This window comes from Zonotrichia albicollis, chromosome 5 (genome assembly GCF_047830755.1).
Source record: "Zonotrichia albicollis isolate bZonAlb1 chromosome 5, bZonAlb1.hap1, whole genome shotgun sequence".
Classification (NCBI taxonomy): domain Eukaryota; kingdom Metazoa; phylum Chordata; class Aves; order Passeriformes; family Passerellidae; genus Zonotrichia; species Zonotrichia albicollis.
In genome coordinates, this window is record NC_133823.1 from 28625354 (window position 1) to 28639619 (window position 14266).

At 43.0% G+C, this 14266-nt stretch overlaps 1 protein-coding gene across 4 annotated transcripts in view; it reads left to right on the plus strand.

Annotated features, from left to right (window-relative positions):
- The first annotated feature begins 6170 nt into the window (after positions 1-6170).
- The window catches only part of GRIA2 (glutamate ionotropic receptor AMPA type subunit 2), an 88075-nt gene continuing 79979 nt past the window's right edge, over positions 6171-14266 (plus strand). For 2 of the 4 annotated variants that reach the window (XR_012580426.1, XM_005486331.4), the window contains exons 1-2: positions 6172-6663; positions 6986-7126. Coding sequence is in view for 3 of the 4 variants with exons in the window: in XM_005486331.4 (XP_005486388.1) it covers positions 6576-6663; positions 6986-7126 (229 nt within the window). In the remaining variant the exon portion in view is untranslated. Of the gene's footprint in view, positions 6664-6985; positions 7127-14266 lie in introns of all 4 variants that reach the window. The other 2 variants (XM_005486327.4, XM_005486330.4) reach the window with 2 other exon arrangements.

Here is a 14266-nt window from a genome sequence, read left to right on the forward strand (position 1 = left end):
TTGTCTCTTACCTATTTGTGTCATAAAATAAATAATTTTAACATTTGCTTGATGCTTTTTCTTTGATTGATTTTTTTAAATGGAAACCATAATAGCGACCATTTGACTGATAGGTTTTTAAACTCTTACTCACTATAACTTAAATTTTACTCTATTTTTCCAGTGACAGAAGGCCTGATAAAATTATAAAACTATTAAATAAATAAAATGCACTGCAATAGCATAATCCTTTTTAAACAAAATCCTTATCATGAACATCTTTCTTTTTAAAAGAGAGCTTGTGAGGCTTTTTCACTCTTAAAAGCAGAACTAAAAAAAAGAAAAAAAGAAAAAAAATTCAGCTTAGCACAATGTGCTTATAAATGATTCTATGCCCTAATTCTCAGTTATGTGGGGACACATTAATACCTGTTACAGTGCCAGTTTGGTGTACAGCCATTGTGACTGTGACCAGTGGCTATGGGGCAAGTGGAACCTGATGCCTGCGTGTCTTCTGATGCTGCTGTAAGGTTCTAAAGGGAAACACCCTTTTGAAGAAGAAAAAAGGAGTGTTGTCCCTTGGTGACTGCAGTGAATTTGGTTCCCCTTGGCTGTGGAGGGAGCAGCAAAGCAGCCTCTATCCATCCTACACCTCCCCACACCGACAGCTGGCCAAATGGTGCTGCTCCACCGAGCAGCCTGAAACGGGGCTCCCCAGCTCCAGGGGTGGAAGGAGGTGCCACACTGCCCTTTCCCCCTGCCCTGCTTTGGCCTGACTGCCTTGGTCCCCAGCCCAAAAGCAGGATTAGCACTGGTGCAGTCATTGCAGCTTTCCTGCTTGTTCAAAAAGCTCTTGCCCTCAAAGCCTCATGCAGAGGATGTGAACAAGGTCATGCAGAAACCATTCCAGACAAGAAGGAGAGATTCACCCTACGTGCAATGTTATGAGAAGTTGTCTTCCCTGCATTAAGGAGCTTAGCAGTTAGTTCTGCTGTGGTAGGAAACATCCTTGAAAACTAATGTGAACACTGTCCTGAATCCTGTGTAAGGTCATAAAGCAAATTATAGTGTTGATTAGCATGGAAAACCACTGTGAGAACTTCCATTATCCATGAGAGTTCAGTGTTCATGAACTAATCCAACCTGTTGGGATACAAAAAGAAGTCTCTGATGCTCATCAGCTTTGCAACAGGTTCAAATTTTCAGAAGGTCAGCTGATTTCTCCAAGTGATTTCTCCACGTTTCTGGAGGTAAAAGGAGTAAGTATATATGTTATGAATAGTGTGAATGAAACATTAAACTGAGAAGATGTCTTCTCCATGAGGAGAATGATGATTACACAGTCCATTTCCCATGGGCTGGTATTTGTTCCATGTCCTTGTTCAAAATATTACTTCTGCATACTCACCACAATGACACAATCAGCTTCCTACAATACTCATAAATTTTGGTAGGTGCAGAGCAATATGTGACCAAGCATGTACAGAGGTTTTACTGTCACTGGCACATATTAGCCTTGGATTTCAATCTGTTTGTAATTTGTAGCTCCAGAGCGGCTTCTCAGTATTATTGCCCGGGATTCTGAAGATGTGGGATTACCCCAAGGTTCTGTAGTGGCTGAGGGAATAAACACCTAGTTTTAACAGAAAAATGGTCTAAGTCACAAGTTAGTAGAAATTAGAGACTAACACTAAAAGTGTACCACAGGTATGTCAATAGAGAGCAGACTATAACATTCTTGTCAGCTCATGTTTGCCATTTAACATTTTAGCATGTTGTTTATGAATGCAGGTAAGAGAGATGGAGAGCTGGTTTGACGAGTACTGGGGATTTGGCAAGTACCATTCCTCAGCAGGAAACAGTCCACTGGTATGTGAGAACTGATGTCTCCATCATCTCCAAAGGGCTTTTCATTCTGAATCACAAAGAATACATTTCTCACAGGTGACAGAAAAGTTGCAAGGCTAAAGAGGAATTTCAGTGATTAGGAGCTGACCTGAAATATGTGTGTAGAGATGATACTTCAAATATAAATGCTGACATGAAAAAAGGGAATAAGAACATGATGAGAATACATAAACAACACTGAAGTCAAGGCTGGCATTGCTTGTGGAACAGATGGAAGAAGTGGTAGATGAAAAAAGGAAGGATCAAGGCTGGCCATTATAGTCTAAAGCAACAGTCTAACACATTTGAATTAGCTGTGCTCCACAGAGGGAATGGGGAGTAAAATATGAGGGTAAAATCAAAATAACTGTAGAGAAAAGGAGATTCTGATGGCAATGCATTGGAAAAACAGATGGAAATCAGGCAAGAAAGGAGATGGCAAAGAGGAAGAAAAGTAGCAGGTAGGCAGGGTCAAAAATAGGACAGGAATAAGAAATGTATCCCCTGAGTCTGAGACAAAGCCACGGAAGTTTTTTATACCACTGGAAGAAAAAGAAAGACATTTCCAGACAAGAATCAGGGATTTAGCATGTATAGTCAAATCTGAAATAGTTCCTTTTATGTTTTTCCAGAGGTTTAATAATGTAAATTGTTATAATCTCAGTAGAAAAAAAATTGAAACAATCTAGCAGATTTTCCACACACAGAGTTTATCACATACTTAAGTGATTTTATTGGCAAAATAAATATAAAATTTCCTGCAAATAGAAAGAACACAAGTAGCTTGAATAAAAAAAGTAAATCCCAAATTGCTATAAATTTCTCAAAACACTTAGCTAACATGGTAACAAACTGCACTGTCACAACACAGCAAAGGGAAGTGAGAGCTATATGGTTATTGACAAATATTTTACATCAGTTGTGCCAGAAGGATCATGATGTTGCTTTTCTATCATCAAAACCATGTAATAGAAGGGAGCCTAAGCTACTCCTTAGAAGGTGTCCTCCCTGGGTGTGGGTGCTGCTAATGGGAACAGAACGTGTTTGCTAATCAGAACAGGAGGCAGAACGAGCATGAAAGATCAGGACATACTTTTTATTTTTAAAAAGACTCTTGAGATCCAGAGTGAGCATATGGGACTGAACTCTTCAAAATGGATTTGGAACCTTCATTTGTATTTCCTCTTTGTTTACACTTACTGGTATTTGAAAGAGTTCTGCAGATTTCAAAAATCCAAAGACAATAATCCTTATTGAAGGGAAGTATTTATTGATCAGCCCTGGAATCAAAGTATTCATATGTTGGCACAGCATTTTTCTATCCTAATAAATCTGCATGTTTTAAGATTTTTTGATACTGAAGAAATAGAAAATAGTTGTGACTATAAACCCCAAAAATTGATAGGATGAAAGTCCAGAAGGCCTACTATAACCATTTAGTTTGAGCTCTTGCCAAGAGCCTTCTCAGAATTTAATTTTTTTCAGCTAGATTTTTAGAAAACAGTCTGGTTTTAACTGTTTTCATTAAACTGCTCAGCATATGGCTGCAAGGTCAATGACACATTAAAAAAGCAAAACAAAAATAAATTTTATTTCTAATCCGAATGTGATCAATGTGTAATTGAACAACTCAGTTTTTTTACTCCATCCATCTCCTCAAGTGTTTTATATTTTTAGGTTACTTTCCTGAAGCATGTACTCCATGTCATCAAGCCATTCCTGAACTATTTTTTGGAAAGTATATGGACTGATCACTAAATGTTTCTGGGCACAAGGCAAAAATTTGCAGTTTTCAGTCTTTTCCAAGTTTCTTTCTGCATCTCGTATTCAACTGATGAAACATATGATGAAACATTTAGTTGAACTGCAGCCACTGTCTCAACCAGGATTGTGCCAGGATGAATTGCAGAGGAAATGTATTCCTGATAAATTGTACTTCTGATTAGCACATATATCAGCTCTTTTCAACTTCCTCACCAACTTTTACCTTACATTCAGAATATCCATTAGACAATATTAAATTGCTAAATCAAGTATAGCCATGATTATTTGCAGCTAGTAGCAAACGTCTCTTGGAGTTCTATGAAATCAAGATTAAGCACTTTGGCTTTTCAAGGGTCTGACATCTTATTATTTGATATCTGGACTTCTGTCATCTGCTACTGTTTTCATTGTTACTGCACTCCTATGTTCCTTTCAACAAGTGATGGATGCTTATTATTAAAAGTCTCCCCACTGATGCTTTGTTCACATTCTGAACTAATGCATTTTTATATGAGCTCCTTTCATAGATTCAGAAGAATGCATATTAGAATATAATCTTCTGTTTTTAAGAATACAATCTTTACTTACGTCTTGCAAGATTCCTTTCCCTTGAGAAAAAAAGTATTGAATGTGATTCCCAGTAATGTAGTCTGATTTTCTCATGCACAGTGTTAATGAGTATATCTATTCTTAGTACATGGTCATAAATTACTATCACCTATAAATTTCTTTTTTCTCCTTTGCCCAATTGCATCTTTTCAATTAGAATAGGATTGTTATTAAAAAATAGAGAGTTGAAGAAGACTTTTTTTAGTATCGACATTTTTCACTATTACTAAATTCTGATTGAGCTGTTTCCTTGGTGATTGACTCGCCCATGCTGTCCTTTTGTACTTACTCATATCAGTTGAAATCTTTTCTTTTTCCCTGTCACACCAACAGTGGAATATGGCCACATAATCTGACTCTTCTTTTCTACATGTTCTGATGTGATGATACAAATTTGGAGTAGTACATGCACATATATGCTCACAATTCTGAAATGGAAAAATATACATTAGGAAATCAACAACCATTATTTCATTTTTGTGTTTGACATCACCCAAATTCTTTTTATATTTTGGTTCATTATGCAGTTATAATGTATATTGGCAAATTTGATATTTTTTGTTTTATCATAACATATTAAAATATAGAGATCTTGGAGATCTTTACTTCATTTTAACCTCATTTTTTTATACATAAGGGAATGCTTTAGACATCAGTGAAAAAAAAAAACCCATACAATTTATCTATGCTTCTGTTAAAGATTGGCAGATTTACCCTGAAATATTTATTAAAAGTAAATGTCTGTACATCTCATTGTCCAGGATGCACTGGGCACGACCTGAACAGAAGCTTTCCCCTGACAGCTTCATCTGTTGATTCTCACAGCGATGCTGCCTGCCCCTTTCACAGAATTCAATAGCAGCTTTTCCCAGGCAGTGCAAAATGTGACTTCTGGGAGACACCAGGCTGGGGGCAGAAAGTGAGGATGGGCTGTAACAACTCTGCCATTCCACCCAGATAAGCCCATCGGGGCTTTATGCTCAGGTTGTTAAGGCTTGCTCTCTTTTTCAGGCTCATCTCATTTTGTGGGTGAGAGAGAGAAGATGAGACAAGTGCAGAAAAAAGCTTGCACAGGATTTCCTGGTGAAATGACTCAAATGAAATAAAACTCATCATGAATTAGTAATGAGTAAAGAGACTAAAATTATCAACTTCCAATATGTTCAGGATATGTACTCGTATTGACATCTGAATACCCGAAGCTTTGACACCCTCCTCCTGGAAAGGAGAATTAAAAAAAATATTAATAATAGTATAAAAATAAAAAGGAAGAAAAAAGAGGAAAGGTAATTAATTGCAAGATCAGTATCCTTTCCTATGTGGATATTTCCCAGCATTGTTAACCAAATATAAGTTAATAAAAAATATGCCAGAAAATAATTACCTAATAGCAAATTCATTGTTATGGTCACAGGAATGCTACACTGCCTTTCCTTCTATAAAATGTGTGTGTGTGTGCGTATGGCGCACAGCAACAGACTTCTTGCCAAACTGAGAAATGTTAAATTTAGCTTGCAGTAAATAGCATGTCTAGCTAATACAGCTGGAACCCATCTTGGAACAGAGAAAGAAAAAAAGAAAAAAGATCTCCATTATGCATGAAAATGAAATACCAGAATAGCTCTAACTCTTCCGGAATATCAACTTCTATGGTTCGGGTATAACTGCCAAAACAGACAACAATTTATTTAAAAAAAAAATTAAAAATTGCTTTTCAGGTGTGTTTGCGAGGTGGGGAAGGCCGGTGAAATAAATAAGTAAATAAATAAATAAATAAGTAAATAAATAAATAAATAAAGTCCGAAATAGAAATAACTAAACGAGCGGCCCATCTCCCCGGAGCGATGCCGCTGTCCGCGGTGCTGGAGGCGGCCGGGCGGCGCGCGCAGGGGGCGGGGCGTGGCCCGCGGGGGGCGCGGCGGGCGCGCTCCCGCCGGGGCCGGTTCCGCGCAGGCGCCGCCGCCGCCGCCTCGCCGGGAGCGCCGCCCGCCCGTTGAGTGCGAGGAGCGCGGGCGAGCGCGTGCGAGGGCAGGGCCGGGCCGGGCCGGGCGGCGGGAGCGCAGCGAGCGGGCACCGCCGGCACCCCCATCCCGCGCAGCCCCGGAGCCGCCAGCGGCGGCGGCAGCAACGGCGGCAGCTCCTCGGACAGCGGCTTCTCCCGCGCCCGCCGCGGGGCTCTTCTCGTTCCTTCCCTCCCGTGGCTCGCTTGCTCCCGCCGGCCGCTCGCCCGGAGCGCACGGGATCTAATTTGCTGACGAGCGCGCTCCGCGGAGGAGGAGGAAGAAGAAGGAAGGGCTGTTTTCCGTGGCTTTGTGGATGCTCTACTTTTCCTGGAAATGCAAAAGATTATGCATATTTCTGTCTTCCTGGCTCCTGTGTTGTGGGGACTGATCTGGGGGGTCAATTCTAACAGCATACAGATCGGTAGGTGCCCGCATTTGGGGGGACCCCGCTCTCCTCCCGGCGGATCTTCCGATCCCTCATCCCCGCCGCTGTCGCTCGGGCATTCCTGTCATGTCGCCTCGCTCCCGGTCCCACCGCGGTGCCCGCCGGGCGCCGGCGAGGTCCCCTCGCCTTTTCCCCGGCCGCAGCGCCCGGTCCCCGCGCCCCCCGACACGGGACGGAGCCCCGGCCGGGAGCGCTCCGGCAGCGGCGCCCAGCGCAGCCCCGCGGCGGGCACAGACCTGGCCCCGGCGCCGCTCCGCCGGTGCCCCCGCCCGCCTGACGCGTGTGTGTTTCCCTGCAGGGGGGCTGTTCCCGAGGGGCGCCGATCAGGAGTACAGCGCGTTTCGGGTAGGGATGGTTCAGTATTCCACCTCGGAGTTCAGGCTGACTCCCCACATCGACAACCTGGAGGTGGCCAACAGCTTCGCCGTCACCAACGCCTGTGAGTAGCGGGCGCTGCCAGCCTGCCGTGGCGGCGGGGGCGGGGCGGCTGCCAGCGGTGCGGCGGGGGTGTGTGTGCGGGGGCGTGCGGGGTACGTGTCTGTGTGTGTGTCTGTCTGTGTGTGTGTGTGTGTGTGTGCGGGGTACGGGTGTGTGCGGAGCGCGGTGCCGGGGGGAGCTGCCGCGCCGCCCAGCAGGTGCGGCAGCGCCCGGCCCCTTGCGATCGGGGTGCGGGGTCTCGGTGCGCCCCCGCAGCCCTCCGGGAGGTGCAAAATGGTTCCCGGCGGCTCCCCCCGCGTTATGTAAGGCTGCGCGGCCCCGGGGCTGCCCGCAGCGCTCCCCCGCCGCCCCGGGGCTGCCCACGGGCTGCGGAGCACTCGCTGCTGGCGCGGGCAGAGCCGGGGCCCCCTCGGGCCAGCACCGAGGGATGCGGAGCGGGCGGCGGGGGGCGATCAGCCATTTTACGCCGCGCGGTGCTGCGGGCTCCATCCCTCCATGTCTCCGTCTCTCCATCTCTCTCCCCGCACGCAGCGCTCGTGGGCGGCCGCGCTCGCCGCCCGCTCTGCCTCGCCGGGAGCCGCCGCCCCCGCGGTTCTGCTGGCGGGGCCGTGCCCGGCTCCGCCCTCGGCCCGGCGGGGCCCGGCCGCACGCGTGCCGCGGGGCGCGGAGCACCTGCGGGGCGGGGCAGCGCGGCCGTGGCAGCGCCAGGAGAGGAGCCCCGGGCGGGCGGCGGGTCCCGCAGCCGTGCGCGCTTCTGCCGCTCGGGCCCGGGGCTGTGGGACCCCGCGGAGCGGCGGGGCTGGCCGGGCAAAGCAGCGCTGCCCATGCCGGGTGAGAGCGGGCAGCCGCGTTCCCGGGGCGCTGAGGCGTGCCCGCCTTTGCCCCGCTGCCCTCCTTGCCCCGGCCCGGTCCCGGCGAACCGGGGCTCCCTGCAGCGAGCGGGGAGCGCGGTCGGTGCCGTGCCGGCCGCTCCCGCCCAGCGCCGCGCTCCCCCCAGGCGTTCTCCCCTCCCTCCTGGGAAAAAGACGTAAGGGTCACTGAATCTGGAGGTTAGCTGTCAGCGAGAACTGTTTCCCTCCATGGGCGACCTGGTTTCAGTCCCCCGGTTCAGCTACCCCGTGCGGTGGTGCTGAAGAGGGGCGGCTTGGCACAGACGCTGGGATAGGTGGTGCAAGAGCTCAACGCAAGGAGCTTTCAGTGGCATGTGGGAGGGTAGGAGGATAGAGCATCCATAGCTGAAGGCAAAAAAGGTCAGAGCATGTAATCAGCCGCAGTAGTGCTAGATTGTTAATCTTTGCAAACCGCTTGGATAGCTCTTCCTTCCTTAGATAATGGGGGTTTGTATCAACCAGAGCCGCACGTGGTCAGTATTTGCAGATGATGTTACTCGGACTGTTGATGAAGTGTAGCAGTTACATGGCTTTCTGCAAAAATGTGACAATGTGTTTCTCAAATCTGTGAAGTTAACAAAACCCTGAAAACATGTTTTGCAAAACACCAGATTTTTCCTACCAGCAGTAGAGACGAGCATAGTCACCTTGTCTTTGAGAAACTAAAGGTTACATATTTTTCCCCAAGACCATCAAGTGCTTTTGACCAGCATTTGTGTGCCTGTAGCAGCCTTGTTCTTGTCTTTCCTGGAGAACTTCTACAATACTCAGATGCTATGTGTAGGCTGTAGACTGCAGTGGTAGACTTCAAGGCTTCCAGCAGAAGGGAGATGGATGTTATCCATGTCTTGGATTTTCCTTTGTCTGAACATTGTCCCATGCTTCAATTTTGAAGCAGTTTGAAGAGCTCCAAATTAAGACCTGAAAATGTACTTGTTTTTTCATCACCTCAGTTACCACCGATGATGTAGTCAAGTTTTCTTGTGCATTGGATTTAATTGACTAGTGAAGCAGGTGCTAAAAATATGTACAGTATCCCCTCAATTACCTTCCTAGAAGGGTTTGATTGGAGAACAAGGAGTTCCGAAGATGGATATTTGGCTCACAAGAAGTAGAATTTAGGAGCTGATTGCAGAGCACTGCATGCAAAATGATTGAGAAGAATCCATGTCTTTTTGTCCCCTCTATGCTTGTTCTCATTTGAAATAGTGAACATTCTGCAGGTTGGTTTTGTTAGGGTTTATTTTTTGGGTGGGGGGGGTGTTTGTTTTGGTTTTTTTTCTGGAATAGTGTTCAAAGATGATGTGCCCCAAACCAGCACTACAAAACGATGCAGGTGTAAAAGAAGGTCACAAAAATATAGGATAATATAAATCTGAAAATGCTTCATTATTTACCCAAGTATTTCACTTCAACAAGGCAGTTATCCTGCACAGAAATGTAGTGGCAGGTTTATACCATAATAGAAATTATGACCTTTTTTTGCCCCAAACTGGCCACCGAAATATTTTGGCTCTTGATTTAAACCCCCGAGCCAGCCGTGTTTCCGGCTGCAGAAGCTCTGGCTGGTGTGGCAGAGGTGGATGCAGCCCTGCCTGCTGGTCCCAACCTGGCACCTGCAGGTGGCAGCTGGCAATGCCACCCTGCTGGGGCTCAGCCTGCTTCCCTCCCACCTCTGGTAGCCTCAGGGCAACAGCACGCCGCTCCATCTGCTTTAAAAACAAACAAACAAAAAGCCCACTGCAAAAATATGTAGAAGTCTTCAAACTAATTTTTGGTGCTTGCTTGGAGTTTGTTGATGGAGCAGATGGTTTTTAGATGAACCGGTGCTGCTGGCACTACTTTGAAATTAGGTCCCGAAACTTCAGAGAGGAGGAGATGGTCACGTACCCCTGAGTAGTGTTCCAGGCAGTGATTCAAAGGTGTCCAAAAAATACTCAGTCATTCAAAGATGGCCAAAAAATAGATGTAGGAGTGGACACTCTGTGAGTAGGTAGCCTTAACTCATGTAATGACTTGTGCTTGTGGGAATTTCACCTCAACACCAGGAGATCGTGTCATGATGTGTTGCGTGACAGCAAATTGTGCCCAATTCCACTGGTTTTGACCAAGGTGGACGGGCCACCTTCATGTAACCTGGGAAAGGAACCCAACTCAATTATGTTTAAAAAGCAGCCATAAAAATAGTCACTTGGGTTTGTTGGACTGTTGCATCTCTGCAAAACTGTGTTGACAGGTCAGTGGGAGTAGCTGTTGGAATCTAATCGCAGTTTGATGCTTAGTAAGTCAGCATCACTGGGAAGCCTGGTGGTTTAGATTGAGAGGTGGTGCATGCTTTTTTCAGAGTAATGCACAATTAAGAGCAGTGTTTACTGCCGTGACTGCAGTTGTAGCTGTCAAGAGAAATAGGCTGGGCTTAGCTCCGTGCGACAGAGCTAAGCTTGGTTCATTCTAACAGAACCTCCTCGGTTCTGTTTGTTTGGTTCAACAGCTGGAGCAAAGGTATGGCATTGGAGGCCATTCACAGGGCAGAGTGGAACACATCCAAACCACTGGAACATATCCAGACCTCTGGACTTCATTGTCCTTCAGCACAGTGTAATTGAGTCTAGTCTAATTGAAGGAATGTTGGCCATTGGTGATACCAGATTTTTTGAAAGTTTTTCATTCTGTCAGAACAAGAAAGAGGAAAGTGATGAAGATGAAATCTTTTCCTCTTAAATCTGCCTACCAACAGCTTCAAGGGTAGTTGTATTGTGTTCTGACGTATTTTAGAATTGAGAGGGTATTGGAGTCACTTAAAGAGAGGTTTCCTATGGAGTGCTATAAAACTGCCATAACGATAACAAGTTTTTTGTATGGTAGTTTGAGCACAGAGGTTATATATGTACAATCTTGGATGTTTAATCCTGCTGGCTCAAGAGTCAGTGTTGAGCTTTGCTGTTTTAAATCAAGTCTTACAGCTCTGCAGGGATCACTGCACCATGACATTGTGACAAGGGGATGCTGATTCATGCATAAACCTTAGATCCTTTCATTATATCTTCAACCAGCAGCTTTGAAAACCTATGAATATCTGGCATGTTGCAACTTGAGTGTCATGGCAAAGGTTTCCTCAACCATTTTGGAATATAATGCTATAGCTTTCATTCTTAAAGAAATAGCATTGAGCATAATGCTGACAAAATGCTTAAAGAATAAGCAAAAATAAATATCCTTTAATGGGAAGGATGGAAAAAATTTAGACATGCTTATTTGAATTAAAATTACTGTGGACCAAGCCTAAATGTATTTCACAATAAATTATTAGAACTGATTTTAAGGAAAGGAGGAATTTATTAGCTGCTTGTGTTTCAGTTCATTTGTATTCTTGGTCCTTCTCATTTCCTTTTCACTATAAGACATTTCTCAGGCTCAGTGAGCAGATGTGAAATAGGTTTTGTGCCTCCTTGTAATTAAAATGGTGAGGATCAGATGAGTTTCTGCAGTAAAATGATACAATAAAACCAGGATGTAGCCTCCTGTGATTTTTCTTCTCTCAAAACATTTCTCCTCTGGAAATTGATCTCTGTAGCAAACTTTAAACATTGTTCTACTCTTGAGAGTTCTTCATAAAGAAACCTGGGGCATTTATTGTGTGTCAGAGCTGTCCCTGCTGTGCATCTTTGTGCCTGGCTCCCAGACCATTTTCACACCGTCGTGATCCAGAGTGTGGGCAGGTCCAAACCCAACAGTTTTCTCTTGCCTGCTTGACTTTCCAAATTCTTATTATGTGATTAAGGAAATAATTTTGTCCATAATATCTGAAAAAATTTACCATGGAGTTTTGAATACAGTACAAATATATATTTTACTCCTACAAATCTGAAAGTGAGTTATGTTTAATAGTAGTTTGTGAGTAGTTTGGCAGTCAAGCCTTAAATATGCCAATCAAGCTGGCAAATAAACCAATGTTATCAGTCAATCTCTTCAATACATGTGTTTATATGTCATTTTACTTATATATAATATATGAAAATGTATTAATTTTTTTCTGTTTATGCCAATGAAAGTTTTAATTTACACTGACTTCAATAGGTGTGATTGACTGCACATAGTTGGGGATGTACTTAACTCCTTGTGTACCTAACACTTCCTTTATTATCCTGTATGTGTTATGCACCCAAACCAAGCAGCCCTGCACTGAGTGATGCTGTTACTGCTGGCTTCATTAGTTCTTTTCTTCTAGCTTCTCATGACTAAAATACTTTTGAGAATTAAGGCATATTTAACAGATAAATAATTCCTTTTGAATACTCAATAATTACTAGGAAAGTATATAATACCTGGGATGTATTAGTTTGAAAATGCATTAAACAGGTAAAGATTATTCTATTTTCATTATTTTGAAAATTCATATGGCATAATTTATCAGGCATCTTCCATGAAAACATGATTAAATTATTAAATACTGTTTTCTTAAGGAAAATATAATTTTAAATTATTAATTGAAATTAAAATCCTAAATGCTGATAGGACTAATTTTCAGGAAACTACAAAGAGGACTGAACCCACAGTAAACATAAATGTTTATATGTACATATACAGATAGATATGCATGTGTGTATACACACATATGTTTAAAAGAGTGAACAGCAGTTTGTTTTGGATGGCAGATAAATCAAAAGCAGGACATTGGTTAAACTCTACAATCAATTTTCTGAAGAGGATTATCTGAGAGCACTTATTAGTAAGCTAATTTATCTCTTTAAATCATGTTCTTGTGCCTGTGAGCCAGGTGAATTAAAATTTTTGTATAATGAAAGCTCATGCCCATATTCTGGAAACAATGTTACAGCAGATCAAGCAAGGAATGTCACATCAGATTGTAAATAACACTGAAAACATACCCAAGTAGGTGAAAAATGCAGTTGCATAGATCAAACTCTCTCTATATGAATATGTGAATGGGTTTTTTTATCTGACAGCTAACTGGAATTTCTATTTCTGAAATGAACAAGAGATATGTCCCATTATTTTTTAACTGATCATTACATTTATCAGAACATTAATACAGTGGTATCTGCTTTTAGAAGACTGTGGACAAGGGCTTAATTCCTTTTGCAAGTAGGTTTCTGAAAAGGTTTAGGACAGAAGTCTGTGTGTTTTTATACAAAATATATTGGTTTGTGGAGCATCATTGGTATTTTGTCTTGAAACCTTAATGTTTTCCTTTGGTAAGTTCATAAAAAGAATTTGCATTGACTACAAATGCATATAAAGTGTTACCTTGTTAAAACTGAAAAAAGAGCTTTATTTGAATTAGTTAATAATTGCAATAATGAATTTTATATGGATAAGCAATAAGGAGTGAATAAATTCATCATTAAACATACTGAAGGCACACTGTGAACCAGCTCAACAGAAAGGAGTGCAAGCAGGTTTTAAATAACCACATGTTGAACAAATTCGTACTGAACCTTCTAAAATCAATAAATGTGCTTAAAATACAGCTGTTGTCTTTAATTTGGGTGCACTTACAGAGTGGTATAGATGTCTTTTGAAATACCTCTTTTTTTTTCTTTACCTATCTGTATATAGGACCACACAGAACAATTTTTACTTGCTAATGCAGTGCTGCTGTGCCTCCTTCCTTAACAATTATTCCACCACAGATCTTTGATTAATTTTTCTTTTTTCTTAATTGTTTTAAAAAAGGTTCTCAAGTCAGTCAGTTTATGGGGAGTTTACCTTTTCCCCCCACCAAAGTCCCCATTTGGGCAATATATATATGTAGAGTTAAAATTCCTGTTCTGAACCTGATTTAATGTAGATACCTAATGCATTTTCCAATGGCTAGTCACACTATGCAAGTGTAAAAAAATTTTAAAAGACAGAGATATTCACAGTGATTCTACCTCAAGGTGTGGTTCAGCCGCAGCTATTACTAACTCCCACCACCTGCTCCCAAACCTGAAAAACTAATGGGATTTTTTGAGAGTTAAATTTTTTGTACAGTTCAACTTAAAGTGAAAGACTCAAGCTAAAGAAATGTCTTATTTCAACTGTAATCTACTGCTTTATTTTATATCAGAGGAAAAATATTCACATCTGTATTAATTCTTGAATCAGTGTGGTTGATTAGTATATTTGGGATGCTGTCTCTGTAATTGAATTGCCAGTCACTTCAGTTAGTCCATAAACAGCTTACTGGGCTTTATTGCACATGGAAATAGCATCTTCATTACTTAACTACAGAAGATAAGTGTGTT